Source organism: Asterias rubens, chromosome 10 (assembly GCF_902459465.1).
Source record: "Asterias rubens chromosome 10, eAstRub1.3, whole genome shotgun sequence".
NCBI lineage: Eukaryota > Metazoa > Echinodermata > Asteroidea > Forcipulatida > Asteriidae > Asterias > Asterias rubens.
The window spans coordinates 16,711,478-16,731,098 of record NC_047071.1 but is presented as its reverse complement, the minus strand read 5'-3'; the positions used below and the strand labels follow the sequence as shown (position 1 = coordinate 16,731,098).

Below are 19,621 nucleotides of genomic sequence, written 5' to 3'. Positions count from 1 at the left end.
GAAGTAGGGTCTTTATTGAAACCGTTTTAAATTAAAGACACTGGACACTATTGGTAATTGTCAAAGACCAGTGTTCTCACTTGGTGTATCTCAACATATGCATAAAATAACAAACCTGTGAAAATTTGAGCTCAATTGGTCGTCGAAGTTGCGAGATAATAATGAAAGAAGAAAAAACCCTTGTCACACGAAGTTGTGTGTGTTTAGATGGTTGATTTCGAGGCCTCAAGTTCTAAATCTGAGGTCTCGAAATCAAATTCGTGGAAAATTACTTCTTTCTCAAAAACTATGTCACTTCAGAGGGAGCCGTTTCTCACAATGTTTTGTACCATCAACCTCTCCCCATTGCTCTTCACCAAGTAAGGTTTTATGCTAATAATTATTTTGAGTAATTACCAATAGTGTCCACTGCCTTTAAGGACACCCTGTTTTATCTGTCTTTTACTTGATGTTGTAAATGTATTGTAAGTAAACAATTTGGACACCCAGTTTTTAAACCCTTTTACCAAGTCCTATGGCTAAAATTTTGGGCAGAGGGTATTAGGCCTAATACTTCGTAGAGGCAATGAAGGCGATTGCCTCCATGCCCCCGGTCATTGCCTTGGTGACCTTTCCTCATCTCTCTTAATTTAAAAGAGTGAAAAACACCACTCTTTACATTTCGAGCTGTCCCTCATATGGCTCTTCAAAAAGAGTGGTGGCTATTTCACTCTTTTAGAGGGGTTTCACTCCAGGACAGAGTGAAAAATCACTCAAAATGATGCAAACTTCAGTCTAAAAGAGTGGAAGACCACTCGAAAAAGAGTTGTCCTTCATATGGCTCTTCAAAGAGTGCTTTTTCACTCTTTTACATTAAAAAAGATAGGTTGCCCCTTTCCCAAGGAGAACATTGCCTCCCTGCCCTTGCCCTTTCACAAAATGAAGCATACAGGCCTTGGGTATCCTCCAATCTCCCCATAATGAATACACTATTTTCCTCTCGTACGGAAGTACCCCCAGCCTGATATTTCACAGAGGCAACGGAGGCAACACTGGGCATTGCCTTGGTGCCCCTTGAAATGTTCCAGTAAAACACAATTTTTCTCATTAAGGTGCCCTTTACCAAGAATAAACTACCTTGGTGTCCTTGCCCTTTCAAAAAGGAAGCACCAGGCATATACCCCCTTTAAAATCCTCTAAAACATTCCAGAGATCCAAAGCACACAAACAATACACAATAGCGGGGATCTAAAATTAGTGTGAAACCACTCGTTTTGTCCGCCATACTACTCTTTCAAAGAGCCACATGGCGGACAACACTTTTTAGAGTGAAAGACGGGTACATGTACTTTCAACTCAATTAAGAGTGAAGTTCGTTCCAATTTCACTCAAAAAGGAGCGACACAGATATATGCACCCTCGGACAAGAGAGTGAATCTTTCACTCCATACATTAAGAGAGTACTACGCCAAATTGAGCACCAAATAGAATCTTAAAGGCTATGTAGTACATAATATTACCATTTGAAATAAAAATGTCCACAATAAATTGAGCACAAACATGTTTAATTTTTTACCTCAAAATTTATTTATTTTCTTCAGAAACTGCAAAATCAGCGATTTCAGCAAACATGACTAAAAACGCCACAGGTAAAAGCTGTCATACTTTATAATGTTACGTGTTTAGCCTACATCCGTTTAAATTTGACGCATATTTTAACATTAGATAATATATTAAACTGAAACCCAGTCACACTCTCAAACGCACGATACGTGCATTCATTTTTAGTACGTGAAAACTTTGGGGTAACTTAAACCATTGTTATTTTACTCAATACATGTACATGTACTTCGTCATGGGAAGTTCTGTAATTTTATTATTCGTAGATGGAACTCAATAACTATCCCGTGAAACTTTCTTCGAGAGCTGCATTTTGGTTACAGAATACCTGCTGAGCTAGATTTCAAAACGAAGCTAAAATTGATCTTACCTGCAAATTAGTCTCAAAGGCAGTGGACACTATTGGTAATTGTCAAAGACTAGCCCTCACAGTTGGTGTATCTCAACATATGCATAAAATAACTAACCTGTGAAAATTTGAGCTCAATCAGTCATCGAAGTTGCGAGATAATAATGAAAGAAAAAAACACTCTTGTCACACGAAGTTGTGTGCGTTTAGATAGTTGATTTCGAGACCTCAAAGTTCTAAATCTGAGGTCTCGAAATCAAATTCGTGGAAAATTACTTCTTTCTCAAAAACTATGGCACTTCAGAGGGAGCCGTTTCTCACAATGTTTTATACCATCAAACCTCTCCCTATTACTCATCACCAAGAAAGGTTTTATGCTAGTGACCACTGCCTTTAATTGCTTAGCAAAGTGTGATATCACAACATAAATCTTTTTTTTATACAGATGAATCCAAGTGATTTGTGAAATCGACCCTCAACAACGTGATTATGTTTGATCACCTTCGAGACAAACTTAAATTAAAGTTGAATGAAACATGTCCATACATCTGAGCGATGGTTCTCCTTCTCTCCTGAATATCCGATATGATACCGAAACGACCTTTCCTGTTAAACCATAAAACCCCCATGAAAAGATCACTTGCATTCGCCGTAATCGCTGAAATCAAACAATGGTTACGCACAACTCTCAGCAACTCGAGGGCTTCTTTCATCTGACCACTCGGGCGCTGTTAAAGCTCTGACGTCACGTGCAAAGTGTCTTTAAAATTGAGCCAAAATCATAATTTCCCAGCGCCCAATTTGACCTCATTAAGCGATTAAGTAACAAATAAAGTAACAAAAATACTGTTGGAAATTGATTTTATTTGGAGTGTCAAATTGCTATGCACCTCTCAGTTAGTTTTGCTCTATCAAAACCAAAGGACGGTACAACATCGGTTATAATAAAGCATTATTTGGAAGCTCAGGCTTGTCAACTTTAAAGAAAACTAATTGTTGATGTTCCAAGTGACACAATGATAATGTGACGGATGCATCATTTGGTTAATTTTACGAGTGTTCATGTACAGTAATTAATTCCTCAAAGCTTTCCGGAATTTGCTTGTGTTCTTTTTAAATGAAATGCATTCTTTGAATTTTAAAACTTGTTTGAACCATTAAAACGAGTGAGAAATAATAACAATGTCACCGATGGGGAAGTTCAACGTTATTACAAAAAGAAAAGTCGCAACTCAAAACCTAACCACAAGCGTATTTAGTTTGGTTCAGGTTCATTTAATCCCCCCTTCTCAGCATACACTCGTCCCATTCAGAAGTCATGTATCTCAATATCTGCCTAGTGTCTATACTTTGCTGTTCTCTTATAACGATGTTCTTGTTAAAACGAAGTAATTTGGCCAGTCCCGGTTTCGATTTTTTCCCCCAAACGACATTGCAATATTATTTTCTTCCCCTGCCGCTGTGATTAGCTCTTTCCATCAGATTACGTCACAATGACATTGGCCTGCTCTTTTACCAAATCATTACAATGTCGTTTGAAGAAACAAAATTAGCGTCCCGGTTGTCTTATAATTATGAGAGCCGACTGTAAATGCAAGCAAAATGTGACAAAATATCTAACATTGCATGGAAAGTATGTACCTTTGAATAAGAAGTTTTCCACATTCTGAGATATGACACACATAATAAAGTTCTGGTAAAAATGTCAAATTGCCGACTTCCACAATGAACAAAAACACATTGTCTCCCACTGTGACTGGGTATCAAAATAAAATTATGAGCATTATGGTATAAAAAAGGAAGAACAATTAGCACATAATATAATAAATTATAATTCATATAAGATTTTAAATAATTAGAGACGATTAATTGATAAGAAACAAATCTTTTGAAGCCCAAGGCCCCACCGGAAGAGTGAAGCACCTCTTTATAACCCTGACAAAATCAGCGAATTCCGTTTTTGTCCGATGTGCATTTATGCTGAACAATGTCATCTGTACATTTCCCCCCGTTATGGGACCAGTATTTTATATCTTGAGTACAAGAAGTACGTAACTTTAAGGCAATGGACACGTTTGGTAATAATTGTCAAAAACCAGTATTCTCACTTGGTGTATCCCAATATGCATAAATAACAAATCTGTAAACATTTGGACTCAAGTTGTCATCGAAGTTTCACGAGAATAATGAAAAAAGAAAAAAAAGAAGAAAACAAAAACAAACTGAGAATTTGCCTCTTTCTCAAAAACTACATTTCTTCAGGAAGGGGGCCTCTAATACGGGTGTTATAATATCAACAGCTCTCCATTGGTCGTTACCAAGTATAAGTAATTATCAAGGGTGTCCAGTGTCTTTAAGATAGGCCTACATAAAAAAAATAAAAAATTGTAACTTAACAGGAACAGGTTTTGCTAAACCGTTCAATGCTGCACCACGTAATGAATACAGTTCGGCTCAAAATGATTCAATGAAGAATTTGTCGAATAAGTAAACACAATACAGGAAGAATTAATTTAATTTAAAATACAAAATGACTCAAAGCGCCTTCATAGTCTCACTCTACAGCAAGATTCAAATTAATGTCAGTTGATTTAGGAAGATGTTTGAAGCCCCCCCCCCCCGCCAAAATGGCATCCCACAACCTCAATCCAGAGAACGATTTCGTCCATCAATTTTGTAAAGCAAAAAAAAAAAAAACTTGTTCACACTGAATATTAATATTGAGTAGCAAAAGTTGTAGCATTTTGCTGCACCCCACAGTACAAAACACTAGCTGAGCTGTAACCTTGCGCAGCTTGTGTGTGGTAGATTTGATATGCGACGACACCAGGAAATGGAATGTGGTCCCTGGGTTAAGACCAAAACAAAAGGTACCACAAAAATGGGAGACTTTCCAACGCTAGGTGGCAGCAGACTTACCGGGTGAATTTCAATCGTCCCAGAAAGTCTCCCGTTGAATCTGGTATTAAGACTATAACACGTAGCGGTGGAATTTCATAACCGATTGTGTAGAAGCTCATTTGATGCTCGATCTGCTTTGCGTGATGCATGGTCTTCACTGTGTGATTGGACTATTCTTTCGAGGTGTTTTTTTTAGGGGGGGGGGGGTGGTGTACTGCAGCAATCAGCACAAGTAGAAAATAATGTGTTAAGGTGTGGGAACATTGTCTTTCGCACCATACCAGGCATGGTATATATAGACATTCTAAAGCAACCCAAATAATTATATGACCCGGGACATTTTTTTTCAAAATTTGTTTCAAACATTTCCCTAAATCACTTGGACAATTTTAGCAGAGAATTTCTCCAAAATCTCCATCACCAGTAACACACGGTGATACCATCGTTCGTTATTTGCGGTAATACAGTCTCTTCTGTTGATAATTACAGCAAAATAAAAAGTAAATACACTCCAGTTCATATAGTATTTCTCGTCACCATTAATATGTACATCTTTAGCAATAATTATAAACGGTGGTACAATGTAGCTAGCATTTTTTAAATCTGTATAGTTATGTACACTTCCTATATACAATATATATATCAATAGTCTTGCAAAATAATATAATATTTTAAACACATTTTTAAGTAGCATCCTATATGACGTGGTTACAGGTTGTAGCTAGCCGATGCGACGCCCAAAGAGTCAGTAATACTATTGCAAAGTGTGTGTGAACCGCCATAGAGCTGAGCGTTCTTGGTGGTGAACCACCATTCCGTCTTGGCGGTAAAACAGCCAATATTTCACTGTCTTCAAACACACTAGTTCTGTTGTGGAGGGAGAGTGATGCGTTGGGCTGCAGCCTTGAGATATCTCGCAATGCACTCTCAGCAGCATTGGTGAAGTTGTCGTCGCTGGTAGTCAGCAGATCAAACACACACGAGTCAAGGTACACGTCAATGACGTTGGTCTGGCGACACTTTTCGATGGCTCTCTGTAACTTCTCCTTGTCTACGTCTTTAGTCTGTTTTAAAAACTCCACATAGTCGATCTTCTCGCGGCCGGGACAACCCCGGACGCAGAGCTGAAGATCCTCCGGCCCTTGCCTCTTGATGATCTCCTCCGGCATCCTGACAGAGAAGAGCAAATATTCACCGATTTGTCGGATGATGATCACGGTACCAATGTACCTGATGTGAATCTCCACGTGTTTCTCGGGTACAATCTCCGAAACGTACACTCCCATGCCCCGGGGTCCTGTACTCCGCGTGCCGTCCACGAAGGCTCCCGGGAGGTTACCGGTCTGGGCGAGGTACAACTTACGCTCGGCGCACTCCTCGTGTCCCTTGATGATCACGGACAACTGTGAAAATACAAACGACAACACCACCGTTAAGGTTATTGGCGAAATTGGAAATGGTGTTTTATCAAGGCTTTGTAATAAATAAACCGCATAATATAGAAGGGCCGAATACTTTGGCACGGTAATAAGGGAAATGAGGATGACTTCATCTTCTCAGGGCTAAAGTAATTGCGTTTGGTCCCAAGTGTAAATGCAGAGTGTAATTTATGTAATGAGCATCTGCTGGCACGCCGCCGCTATATTACGACGAGTCCATAATAACGGTGTGTGTTGGAAGGCGCGATGGGAATTAAATGCAGTTAATGTCGGCAAACATCAATGGCTTGGGCAGAAGGGCTGGGGCTGAACGGGGGAATATTGTATAAGTGGAAATTCATTATGAAGATCGTTTACCTAATCCTTATTCAATAACAAACACTCCTATACCATCAGATCAAATGTTAAATCCATACCAGTTAAATAATTCTATAAATGCGCAGCGGCCAATTGCAATAACTACAGATAATGCAGTTGGAACGTAAATTGCATCTTCCAAAGGTAACTTTAATAATGGTAACAAAGCTCAATATTTCTGTTAAAAGAATTTAAGAATGAACCAACGGTGTCCTTGACATGTCTGCAAATCAGCATTGGTAAACCAACAAAACACATCAAAAGGCTGCTAAGAATAAGCTCGGTTTTCAATTTAGGTCACTATTTATTTACGGGTCACATAATATTATTTGCAATTCGTGCAATGGCTTCATCCGGTTTACATATATATTTTTTAAGGAGCTTGGCATGCCACCAATCGTTGATTTTGTCGTAAATTCTTAAGTATAATTTAGCTAATTGATTAGCAATTTTTCTATAAATCTGCAAAACAAAATTCCATTCTGCAAATGCTCAACACAAACTTGATTTTTGTTCATGATTTCTTTCCACCCAAGACTGTGCTTAACTGCGATAAGACTCACTGTGACGTCACTCTGTTTTCATTGGTAACTATAATAATTGATATATACATACTTGTGTTTACATTGGTAACTAGAAGAAATTTGATAGATGGATACTTGTGTTTTCATTGGTACAACTAGAATAATTTGACCATGATTTGACAAATGCATAAATACTAAACAGCACGTGAGATATGATTACTGTGCAAATCACAAAAGAAAAAACAGTCAGCAAGCAAGCGCGCTCAGCTTTGCTCATTACATCCCTGATTTGCGTCTTCATCTTGGTACAACCAGCTTTATTGTGCACGAGGCAAAGTAAACATGGAGGATGGCAATGCTTTTGTTGTTGAAGACGACATTATGGCGGTTTTACATGACACACGAACATGTGTTATGGTGTAGGCTTATACTGTACTGGCTGCAAGCACAAAAGCCGCCTTCCAATGTATGTATTGTTACGCGATTGCATTGACGCGCAAAGCACTGCATATAATTGGATTTTTTGGTACCCTTTTGAACCTCCGAAGTAGAATATCAGAACACCTTTCATGCGTGCAATGTCTGAATAACTATGTACAATATACACATAATCTGTTCAATATAACATAGCATCTATCATACAGAGTTGAATTGTTGTGGAATAATCATTGTGATAATAACACTACGTATGAGTTGCGGAATTTGGCGGCCATTTTGACCACTAGCGAAAGCATAGAATTTAAGTGAATAATCCTTTGCTTGGGGCACAGTTCCATACTTAAGCCATGCAGCTTTTCATCCACGGCATGCAGGCATAAATTGTGTATTAAGAAATCCTGGCATCTAACAACACTGCAAATTATATCTGGGGACTGGGTTAGCCCTGACCGAGTCTGCTCAGTTGAGCGTTAAACAGGATATTCAGCTAAAAATTGCAGGCCAGCCAAGCGAAAAATGAGGCTTGGACGGCACTGGCCTTGCCACACCAAACCAGGGCTGGTAACAAAGGAGGTGCGTGGTGCTAGCGGGAAAAGGCAGCGGGACTCAAATGCGGTAAATACAGCTAGGCTTGCCCTGCTTGCCATGTAAACGGGAGGGGAAACAAAAAAATCAAATCGGTTTTGTTAAAAATGCTACATGAGTGTTGAGCTATGTTATAACGTGCAGACGATCATGAACTTTAGAAGACCTTTGAGGGTGCAAATAGCATGATAATGATGCTTGAATTGAGCCCCAGTTCGAAGTTAACCACATAGACAAAAACACCGTAAAATAAACATATTTGTGGACCGCACCATCCCCGACATTTAGAGCTGTGAAGTATAAGGTTCCTGTTGGTTTATTGATGTTTGACTGGGTTATATATAAATACAGTTCGATTTTTTAGGACGTCAACGTGAAGAAAATGACCAAGTGTTTGTTGCGTGATCGGCAAGAATTGGTTTCTACAACAGAACGAATTGAGATGACAGCAAGTATTGATTTATCGATCAATAACAGTTGCGGAAATGATCGTTGCATGACCCAATTACGTACTTAAAAGGTTTGAGATATTAATCAATGGTCAATTCAATTCGGACAAAAGGGGTTTAAAATTTGAAAAGAAGTAGAAAGCTATTTCGTTTTAAACTTCGTTAGGTGTCGCCAACTAATCTTTAAAAGGCACTGGACACTCTATTGGTATTTTAAATTACCCGAATATTTTTAGCATAAAACTTATTTTGGTAACGAGCAATGGAGAGCTGTTTATATTATAAAATATTGTGAGAAACGGCACCCTCTGTAGTACAGAGTTTTTGAGAAAGAAGTCACTTCTTACTCAAATATTAAGAGGCTTCGGGCATGAAGACATCGAATGTATTTTTTAGGCATCTGTAAGCACACTAATGTGTGCAAACTAATTGTTGCTTTCTTGTATTATTCTCTTGCAACTTCGATGACCATTTGAGTCCAAGTTTTCAAAGAGTTTTTATTTTATGCATAAGTTGGGATCTTGGCAAAATGGCACCAACATTCTTGACGAAATTGAGTTCCTGTCAGGGGAACCAACGCGTTTTACGTCAATCATGATATTAACCTTTCTAAAATTCTAGTGAGTTTTTGTTTCTTCTACTAAGCAACACTAATCAAAACTTATTGCAAATGTATTAGCAATAATTTTAACAGCGAGATTCTTCTTAAGTAGGCCGATGTAGAAAAAGATCGATCCCCCAAACAGATGTCAAAGTTCAGCAGTACTTATTCACCAGGCAGTAGAGATGGAAATTGGACTGAGGCGTCCAGTGAAAGAAGTGCAGTGTTGTGTGTTTCCAGGAGATTTTATCGCAAAATTTCATTAAATTAATAATCAGTTCTCGGCGATTCAATGGTAACCACGACGCCTTCCAAAAGGTTTGCCGTGGGTTAAATGTTAATGCTGCATCGCTAGCTTGGGAATGTATGTGGGTTGGAGTTTAAACGCTAGTGGTGCAGTGACTCACAAGACCCATGCTACCCTGGGCCATGATTATTATTATTGACGTACACGTACGTATCGGTGTTGTAGGTTCGAGGAAATAATTTTAAAGGCAAAAGTACTTTCACTTTTAATGAAAAACAGCTATATCGGGAATTTGTGGTAAATTTGTTTTTAGGCGCCAAATATGCCACCAAACGTTCAGAACTAAACCAAGTTTAAAAAATGTATTTGTTCTCCAAAACTTGATAACTTCTTTCAAAAATGTGTACACTCGAAAGCATTAAATAATGTTCTTTAAGATGTTAAGAGCGAGGCACGAGTGAACGGGTATCTGCAACTGCAACTGTTGTGGTAAAGATTGTGTATTAAGTTAACTAACATGAATTTAGAAACTTAATTTAACTTAAGTAACTGACTTAAACCCCCTGATCTTAGCCAATAAAATGCTTCTGGGAAAAACTTATTGTGCCTTGTATTTGCATGTCGCTACAAAGGCGCACTATACAACGAAATCCAAAAACTCCACTGGGCACTGCGGATTAACAATGGCGGGCAACAATAAAGAACACAGTTTCAGAACAGGGCAAAAGCCTGCAAATTGGGTTGAGGGGAATTAAAAGAAAACACTCAAGCTGATGGCTGGGCGGACAAAGGAGGCTCAGGATCGTCAACTGGTTTTTAGATCGACCGGCTTAGAATGGATAGTTGTTTGCCTACTGGCCGAACAAGGGGGGGATTTTGTGGCAATTTCGGCAGGGCTGTAGAGTTCGGCCGTACAACAATGCGAGGTCCAGTGGGCAGTTTAACCCATGGTTTAACCCGTTGAAAGTCCTTGGTCCGGCTATGGAATTGGGTGGATTAGGTGGGCAAAATACATGTGGGGGACTGATGCAAGTGATGACAGGGTGGATAGCGGAACGAGTGACGGTGGCTAGCTATCCACGGGGTCACCAACTGTACTATTATTAGTAGTACCAGCAGGCTTGAATTGTGCATAGTTTGCTGATGTTTCATTGGGAACCTTTATTCTTTGAATATATACATCAACATCAACAACAACAACAACAACAACACATTTCGATGGATACGCAGTTGTTACAATGAAAAAATCCCAACCGAGATTACTTATGCAGTTCAAAAACTATAAATAGACCTGAATGGTGCATTTGTAATAGTTTGCTGCTGTTTCATTCCGAAACCTTATTCTTTGAAAAATATGGCAGCAAAAATATACATACAAATAACACATTTCGATGAACATGGAATTGTTGTACCTTGTTTTTCATATTCAATCTTTTTCTTTCTCAACAATGAAACAAAACCCTAACCCAGATTCCCTATACAGTTTGGACTGTTTAACTATTATTAAGGTTAGGGTGATCCAAAAGGTTAGACCATGGTTGGTTAGCCGTGCAGGAATGAAAATTAGACCACCATGGACCCACCACAGCGAAAGAAGAACCCATCGATACGCCTTGGCAAGAATCGCACCTCCATGGTCAACCCCATTTACGAACAACAATATCATTAAAACTGAATTCAGATCTTGTGAAGAGATCTGAGTCATCGAAGATTTTCTCATTTTCACACTCAATTTACTCCTCCCGTCCAGTCAAGGGTGTGTGTTATAAAATAAGCAAGGGCAGGGGGCTTTAAGTTCATCGATCCGCATAAGGAGTCTGTGCTTGTATAATATTCTTTTCTAAAACAGGGCTAGCTGCATAACGAAAATGCTGTGTGCTTCAAGAAAGAGTCCATGTAATAATATACTTTTCTAAACAGCGCTGCATAATGCTGTGTGTTTCAAGAAGGAGTCTGTGCTATAATATACTTTTAAAAAACACCCTTTTTAGACAAGTATATTACAGGGCTGCATCATGACAATGCTGTGGTTTCAAGAAGGAGTTTGTGCAATAATATATTCCTCTAAAACAGGGCTGCACAATGAAAATGATGTGTGTTCAAGAAGCAGTCTGCGCTAAGTATAATATACTTTTTCAAAACACCGTTTTCAGAAAAGTATATTTCAGGGCTGCATAATGAATAAGCTATGTGTTTCAAGTAGGAGTCTGTGATATAAAATACTTTTCCAAAACGGGGCTGCAATTAATATACTTTTCTAAAACAAGGCTGCATTATAAAAATGTTGTGTGTTTCAAGAAGGAGCCTATGCTATATCATACTTTTCTAAAACAGGGCAGCGTGATGAAAACGATGTTTGATCCAAGCTTGTGTGCACGGTTCCTCTACCGCATTGTGCCATGTACATGTACCAGTTCTAAAAATGGCCGAGTAGCGACACTTTTGACCTTCCATCGCGCCCTTGACAGAACAAGGAGAGAGTGTCAACAAATTGCTCCTAATGTGACGGAATGTGGATGGCTCTGCAATATTGCAGCCAAGCTGGAATGATTTGTTGGGGAGTCGAGCTAGCTCGGCGTCCATACTCAAGATGGAGCATGGGTCTGCACATTGTGAAGGGGGTGGACGGCAAGGGAAGTGCCAGGCTAGGGGAGCTGGCCTTCTGGGGAATGAAATTGGGGCGACGTGCTGCTGCGAGAAATTACTGCCGACGCCACGGTGAATACAACATCAGCGTGCTGTGGTGTTTTCATAGGCATGGCTGTCAGAATAGCCAACTAAAAACCTCACCAAATCCATTATTCATAATAGGTGCTTTAACAGTTGATGAAATTAATTTCAGTTCATGATGTCATCAATAAAGGGGGGAAGGGTTGTGCCTTTAAACGGGTCTAGAATAAACACTACGTCTGTTTTTCTTCTTTGTATACACAACCCAGGATCAAATTGATAAGAGTGGTGCAGCTTGATTTTAAAGGACACTCCTATATTATTATTTTAAAAACACAAAGCATGAGCTAAAGCAGGTTACTAAACAGCAAGGTCAAACTGCCTTTCTGTCCACAAAACACTGACAATATTCATCACCTTGTAAATGCATTAGTCTTCTTCAAAATGACAGATGTCCTTGGCTGATTTTTCTTTCCACAAAGAAGTCCAAAAGACATGCTGGCAAACATGTAAGAATCAATTTCGAATTCTTTTATACTGTTTTTTTTTGCACGATCAATTTAATATCTGCTGATCTCATCTTAAATTCTTCAGGCTTTTCGTCTATCCTAAACTGACACTTATACATTTTTTAAAAGTATGTATGCAGAGCATGTAATAGTTTCATATAGGTCATTTTTTGGGTCAAAATATAAAAGATAATAATGGTTTATGGACTGACAATTTGACCCAATAGGAGGAGAGTCTTTATTGAAGGCTACCAAAGTCATTCTTGTGAATTGCTGATATGCATCTACAAAAAGCACCGTTTGAAGAAACTTGTTTAAAAACTAACTTAAGAGAGTCTGTCTTGAAGGCTACCAAAGTAATGCTTGTGGATGGCGTGGGCATATTATATAAAAATGGAAGCGATGTTTAGAAAAAAAACTTTTGTAAAATACAAACCTTGGTAGTAGCTGTAGCACCAGACCCATGAAGCAACTGGACATTGGTCACCTGGGCAGCGACATACTTATTGTAAAACACCGGCCAAGCTCCAGCCACCCGACACGTCTGAAAAGACCCATCGAAAGTTCTGAGGTGTGGATCCCCGAATAAGCTGCAACTCTTGAAGTTACTCTCGCCATGATAGTCGCATTTATCGTAATGTTGGACCTCTTGGGTCCGGGTCCGCATAGGAGGGGTGGCCCCACTAGGAAGAGGCGATGCTGTGACCTCTTCCTCGGCTAAAATCGCCTCGCAATTATTGGATTCCATGAGATCGGGGATGATGGAAAGGGTGGAATGGTAGTTCAGCTCCCCACGACATGACCGCGGTGGGATTCCCATCACACATTTGTTGTAGTCGACAAGGGCCTGACAGAATCTACGATTCGGTGTTCGCCGGTCGCCGTCTGCGAGTCTCTGTGAGTATTTTTCCGAACATTTTTTCAATTTACACTCCGAGGAAACTGTAAAAGGAAAATGCCAAAAGTATTAAGTTATCATTACTGATTATTTGAACATATTTTAAAAGGGGATACGCAAGGTCAAAACATTTACAAAACCACAACAAAATATAACGGACATTTCCTTTAAAAAAGTACGACAACCATGATTTTTAGTAAAAAATCTTTTCCAATCTTCTTGGCTCTCAAAAACATCTCACATAAATAAACCATAATAAAATCTAAACTTCATAGAATGAAGTGGTCATGTTTATTACATTAACCACCACAGGGCTTGCTTGCCTTTAGGAATTTTGTCCTGCTTTAAAAAAAATCCTATTTTCATTATTAACAAATCACAATAAAAAAACTTGCACTTGGATGTGGTGTTTGAGTTTTGTTGACAATGTTCTGGCAAATAAAGGAAATTCTTATAAAACAACCTCCTCAAATAAAAATTATAGCACATGCTATCACAACTATTTTCTTGATAAATTCAAAATTTATCATGGCTTTACACTAGTTCAAGGCAATCAGGTACTTATATACATTTAAATGAACTGTAAAAAGCCAACAATAAGTGCGTTTATACCGGCGTGCCAACTGTAAATTCGGGTCTCAAAGAGTGTTATACACTAAGCATTACTTCTCTTTGCTTGTCTATGCATGGCGATTTTGAACAGCTAGCACAGATCTTCATAAATAAAATACAATTCGTACATCATGTCACGTCAAAGATTGACAATGGTGGAAAAGAAAGTGTAAGGATCCTACACTTGACACGGTACACAGAATCAGTGACAATCGTATAAAGCAGTCACTAGTGTTATCCAATCATTGGATTTAATTGCAAATCAAGTCCAACACGACACCACCATCACCCTATCAGTTAACACTATATCGCAATTGGAACACTCACGGCCACAAAAGAAAACGGCCTTCAATAAGCGCTAGCACAACACATTTTTATCGGCAAATGTAAATTGCATTCCTGACAAAAGAGCCGCCAGAGAATCGCTGATCGTTTGTCCCTGAGAAGGAAAAAAAAAAAACGGCAGCAAGCAAATGAGAATCTTACCTGTGGAGATTAACATGGCGACAATGACGAGAATGTAGAGAACAACGGCCGTTGCTTGGCCATGAGACGCGCGGTGGAAGCGCTGTCCTCTACCCATAACCATCCATGTAGCTACCGCCTCACCCGGCTGCGACGGTCGTTCTGCTGCTGTAGTGATACTGCTTACACGGTTCACTCTGTTGGTACGAAAATAGAGTGGCATAGTCACACATCAATCATGCTGTCACGCCAGGCGGCGAGCTGTACGGAGCTCGGCCCGGGTAGCACAGTTTACATGGTGTCTTGGCCTTGGCCTTCCGAAACCCCAATTTTCACGACTGAATAGAAGAGTATATTGCCGCCGAGGGGCCCGGCGACAAATATAATACCGTCTGCTCACAAGTTAGAGATCGGGGAAAAAAGCGCGACTTTAAAATCCGGTTTTTCCTGGGCGCGGCAAAGAAGTTGAGGCGTACACATACAGAGCAGTGCGGAGTGAGAACTGAGGGAGTTTTCCTCCAGCGTGTTTGCCTTCTGACTAGTGACTGAGCGCTCTATACTCTTAACACACTCTCATGGCCTCTCGCCAGCTGTCACACCTAATAGAAAATAAACACCGTACGGTATGTGCTTCTCGCTTATTGGACCTCCACTCGCTGCTGCCAGCAGCACGCACAAAACAACCAACTTGTTAAGCGTTAAGCTCCCGATTCCAAGTGCACTCTATTCTCTGAGCGCTAGGCGTATTCTCAGCGGATCAGCGCCGGTGAATGAGGAATCAGGGGCATTTGTCCCGGTAAATTGTGCAAATTTCCAGCTCAATGCCTCATTCTACGGCTGAATGGTGACTTGTGAACGTCCTGCCCGGCATGAACCATGGGTACTTTGGTGCAGAGCCCATGGGCTTGCTTCGTAGATAACAAAGCCTCCCGTGGTCGTTATCGATCGTTCAGACCACCTCTTTTGACACAACGTGAACACCATGATCCAATAATCACAAGATCCTTTGCTTGATGAAGGTTATGTCAAGATACTTTACATGTACATACATGTACATGTTTGTAGTTCTTATGTGGTGGTATACAATGCGTATTCAACACGGCAAAGGAGACTTTATACATGTAACCATGGTGAACTATTTTACTATGCCATAGTTACATTTCAAATTACAACAGGTCTACCCATGGGTCTACCCAATTATAACTCAATTTTGTTCCTCTCCAAAGAGACATTGATACCCAAACCATATTATACAAGTGAAAGTACTTTACTAGGTTAGGTTAGCATTTACTCAGAAACTACCAAATTTAGAAACACAGTGCCATGAGGTACTCAACGTGATCATTTTTATTTGAGAACAAGTTTGTCAGTTTCCAAAACCGTCCCCTGATCTTTGAAAACCCACCTGCCAAGTACCTTTAAACTTGATGGCGATGTTTGCCAACCACGCAAGTCAAGTTGACGTCACATGTCCCCGATCGAACACGCCACGCATGCGACAGTTCATTCTCACTGAGTGGTAACTCCATTTAACTTGATTGTTATAAACTTAGGATTAAACGCAACGCGGAAATTAAAGGCGCAAGTATTTGATATTTAATATTTAATCAAATTGTTGAAAAGGGGGAAAACAATTGTTATTACATTATTATTAAACTACTACAACACGTCGCAATAATAAGTCCCAGTAATAATTTATCAGAATGGACAAAATTGTTTTACAACGGCGATAGTCATTGCTGACAAAAAGGTCAACTGTTGAAATGATTCCCACCCAAGTCAGATTTCAAGGAGCTTCTTTTCCTCCAAGAAAAAGGTTTCGCTTAATAATGGCACAATGAGGTCATCTATAGTTTCCTCCTGTAGCGAAAAGTTTAATTTTGGTCATACCCACCATAATGATGGAATGAGATTGTCGCATATAAATTGAACTGAAAACGTGCCCAGCTAATGACAGCATCAACAAAATATAATCACACTGACATTGTGGACAAGCTGTTACAAAAGAGGCAGCCTACACATACCCGCACCGATTTATGAACCACAATAAAAAACTTTGCCTATGTCAATTTGAATAGAGACTCTAGGTGATTTTCTGCGAACCGCCTTACGTCACTTTACTCAACGGTAACCACAATCCTTTGTTTATTCTCAAGTCCCATCACCGCAATATTTGTTTATTGAAGCACAGAGGTAACAAGTTGCGGCCAAAGTAATTAGCAGCATAGCTCTTGAGTATTTTGTTTTCGTTTTTTTTTTTCGAAAGATGGTGTTAATTGAACGTTCTTTTGGATTCCGGAAGTCTTTGCTTCAAGTACCAGACGAGCAAACAAGGGATATCGACTGCAGTGTCGATGATGTAGCGTAATGCCTGGTTCATATGTCCTGCGGATGCAAATACGATACGAATTTTGGCGTCACAAATTCAAAAGGAATATTGTATCACTTGACTTGTGCTGAAACATTGGCTGTGAAAACGTCATTCGCTGTGACGTCAAAATTCGTATCGCATTCGCATGATGTATGTACCGAACCGGGCTTTACCCACTCCTCAGAAGTGGGAAACAAGCATGATATCTGGTCCTTAGAAAAAGAAGTAGGAAAACAAAATTTGAGCACAAGGAAGAATATTATGCACGAAAGTACAAGTCCATTCTTAACCTTTAAGTAGATCGCAGAAAGGCATTACCACTAGCCTAATTGCCACACTGGACACCTTTCACATTCAACTTCGGGGGAACCAACTGCACTGAATGTATGAAATGAGGTAGTACAACCATGGTATATCCATACAAAAAACGCAAAGATAACAGACACATTTACAACACTATCTTAATAAGCTCATGTTATCTAAAATAACATTTAAAGACCACAAAATCACAATTTTGTTTTTGTTGTTGTTGTTAGCACTAGCACCAACAGGTGAAGCACGACCGTGTAAACGCAATGAGCAAACCAGAAACCATTTACTCTCTCCAATATACATCCAGGACTGTATGCTTAGGTTTTTTTTTAAGGGCAAGGGCACTGATGCATTTTTTCCTTGTTAAAGTGCACCCTATGAAGAAATTGTAAGTTTCTACTGGAGTATTTCAAGGGCACCAAGGTAAAGACCAGGGGGCATGGAGGCAATCGCCTTCGATTGCATCCGTAAAGTATCAGGCATTTACATTAGCCTGGACCCCTGTCTTTACCCGCAAGGATAAGCGAGCCTCGAAGTGTAACGTCAGATGTTCAGGCTAGCCTGTACATCACAACAAATGGCATTGCAATTGTCTCCGCATGTAAACGCAGAACATGTTACAAGTCAATTCAGGTTATTAGTACATCATTAGCGGTGCTTGGAAAACCATTAGCGGTGCTGTCTAGTAGAAAAAAATGACTTTACAAGGCTGCCCAGATCGCCCCCCCCCCCAATGGAATTAAATAAATGATTAGTTCTGGGCTGGTGTGAGTGTGGTGATTACTCCAGTTTGTCGACATTGACATGGGGTTGGAACGCCCCTGAAATACATTTGAGATTTGAGTTGAGGATATGGAAGAACCAGATGTACAATTGATGCTAAATACATATTTCGTAAAATGCTATTTTATTTTGATATGAATGTATCGTCGTATTCATTATTACTCGTTTTGTTCATGCAGCTTTTTGATCAACAAAGAGAGAAATAAACAATAGCAGGATAAAACAAAAATAACCTAGAAACATGTAAATTGTAAACAAGTCAACAAAAACACAAACATGTAAAACCACAACAACCCACGCTTGTTTATTTTAGTTTGATTACAGATAGTAAGAAATTCTGGGACATCAAGAAGAAAATGCCTTGGTGCCCTTGTCCTTTCACAAATGGAGCATACATGCCTGACAGAGTAAACTATTTATTGAGAAGATGTGTCCATCTCAGCTGTCCATCTCTCATCCAGATGTGAAAGAGGAGAGAACACAACAAAAAAGGGTCTTGTCAATCAAAGATTCATAATGGTGTTAATCAATCAATCTTTGATTGACAAAGTCAAGGAGCGAAGCCCACTGCGTTCCACACCGGGAAGCAAGGCACCATGGACCCCGTATCGAGTGCCCAATGATTGGAACCGGTATTCAAAACTCCTCCATTGGAATTCAAAAGAGCGGTGACGTAATGGCACAGCTTGCTCTCCGGATTGTTGGTTCCCAAAAGCCAGACGAAGCCCTGCTGGCTTGAGGAGTTTAATTGCTGTAAGCCCAGTTGCATAATTGAATAAACAAAATGAGTATTTTTCTTTGTATGGGCAGGTTCGTTGACCCTAATAATGTGTGATATACAAAGTTTGTTTGTTTTTACAAAGACTATAAATATAAATATCCATCTTAGAATAGAGATCTATGCAATAAGTCAAACTCTTGCGGTGGAATTTATTCTTCACACAAACATTTACCATGGAGGACGGATATTTTTCATAAATGGTTTTACCATGTTGAAGTAGATCCTTGTACATGACATGGGCAAATCCTAGCCCACTCGCAAATTTTACATAATTTATTCATTTTAAAGTCACTGGAGACACCTGTAGAATATTTCATAACCAAAATTAAACGTCTTTATTTTGTAATCAATATTCATATTTCCCCAAGATAATAATGTAATAGTGGAGCAAAGCTTCCTCACAAACGTTGACATATGACATTGTTTCAAAACGGAAAAAAACACATACAAAATATCTTAAAAAATACATGTTTGCACATGGCCTAATGTCAAGATCCTCACAATAACTAATTCTTAAGTATTGTTAACTCAATAACAAATTTCCAATTGGTCAAATTCTGACCACACATTTTTGAATCGCAGCTTCTGTGTTCAATCACAAAATATGAAATCGACCAGCTCTCTTTCTCAAAAAAATAACTGACTAACAAAATCTGAAAATGCCTTTTTATCATAAGGAAATGCATTTTCATTTTACTAATTTCACCTATCGATGTAGGCCCAACTTACAA

At 39.3% G+C, this 19,621-nt stretch overlaps 1 protein-coding gene across 2 annotated transcripts in view; it reads right to left on the bottom strand.

The window, feature by feature from the left end:
• Window positions 1-4,133: 4,133 nt before the first annotated feature.
• The window catches only part of LOC117295496 (repulsive guidance molecule A-like), a 36,216-nt gene continuing 20,728 nt past the window's right edge, over window positions 4,134-19,621 (bottom strand). The window contains exons 2-4 of one of the 2 annotated variants that reach the window (XM_033778178.1): window positions 14,665-14,840; window positions 13,105-13,610; window positions 4,134-6,252 (exon numbers count right to left, since the gene is read on the bottom strand). In XM_033778178.1, coding sequence (XP_033634069.1) covers window positions 5,545-6,252; window positions 13,105-13,610; window positions 14,665-14,840 — 1,390 coding nt within the window. In that variant the 3' untranslated portion in view covers window positions 4,134-5,544. Of the gene's footprint in view, window positions 6,253-13,104; window positions 13,611-14,664; window positions 15,239-19,621 lie in introns of those variants that run through there. The other variant, XM_033778177.1, reaches the window with a different exon arrangement.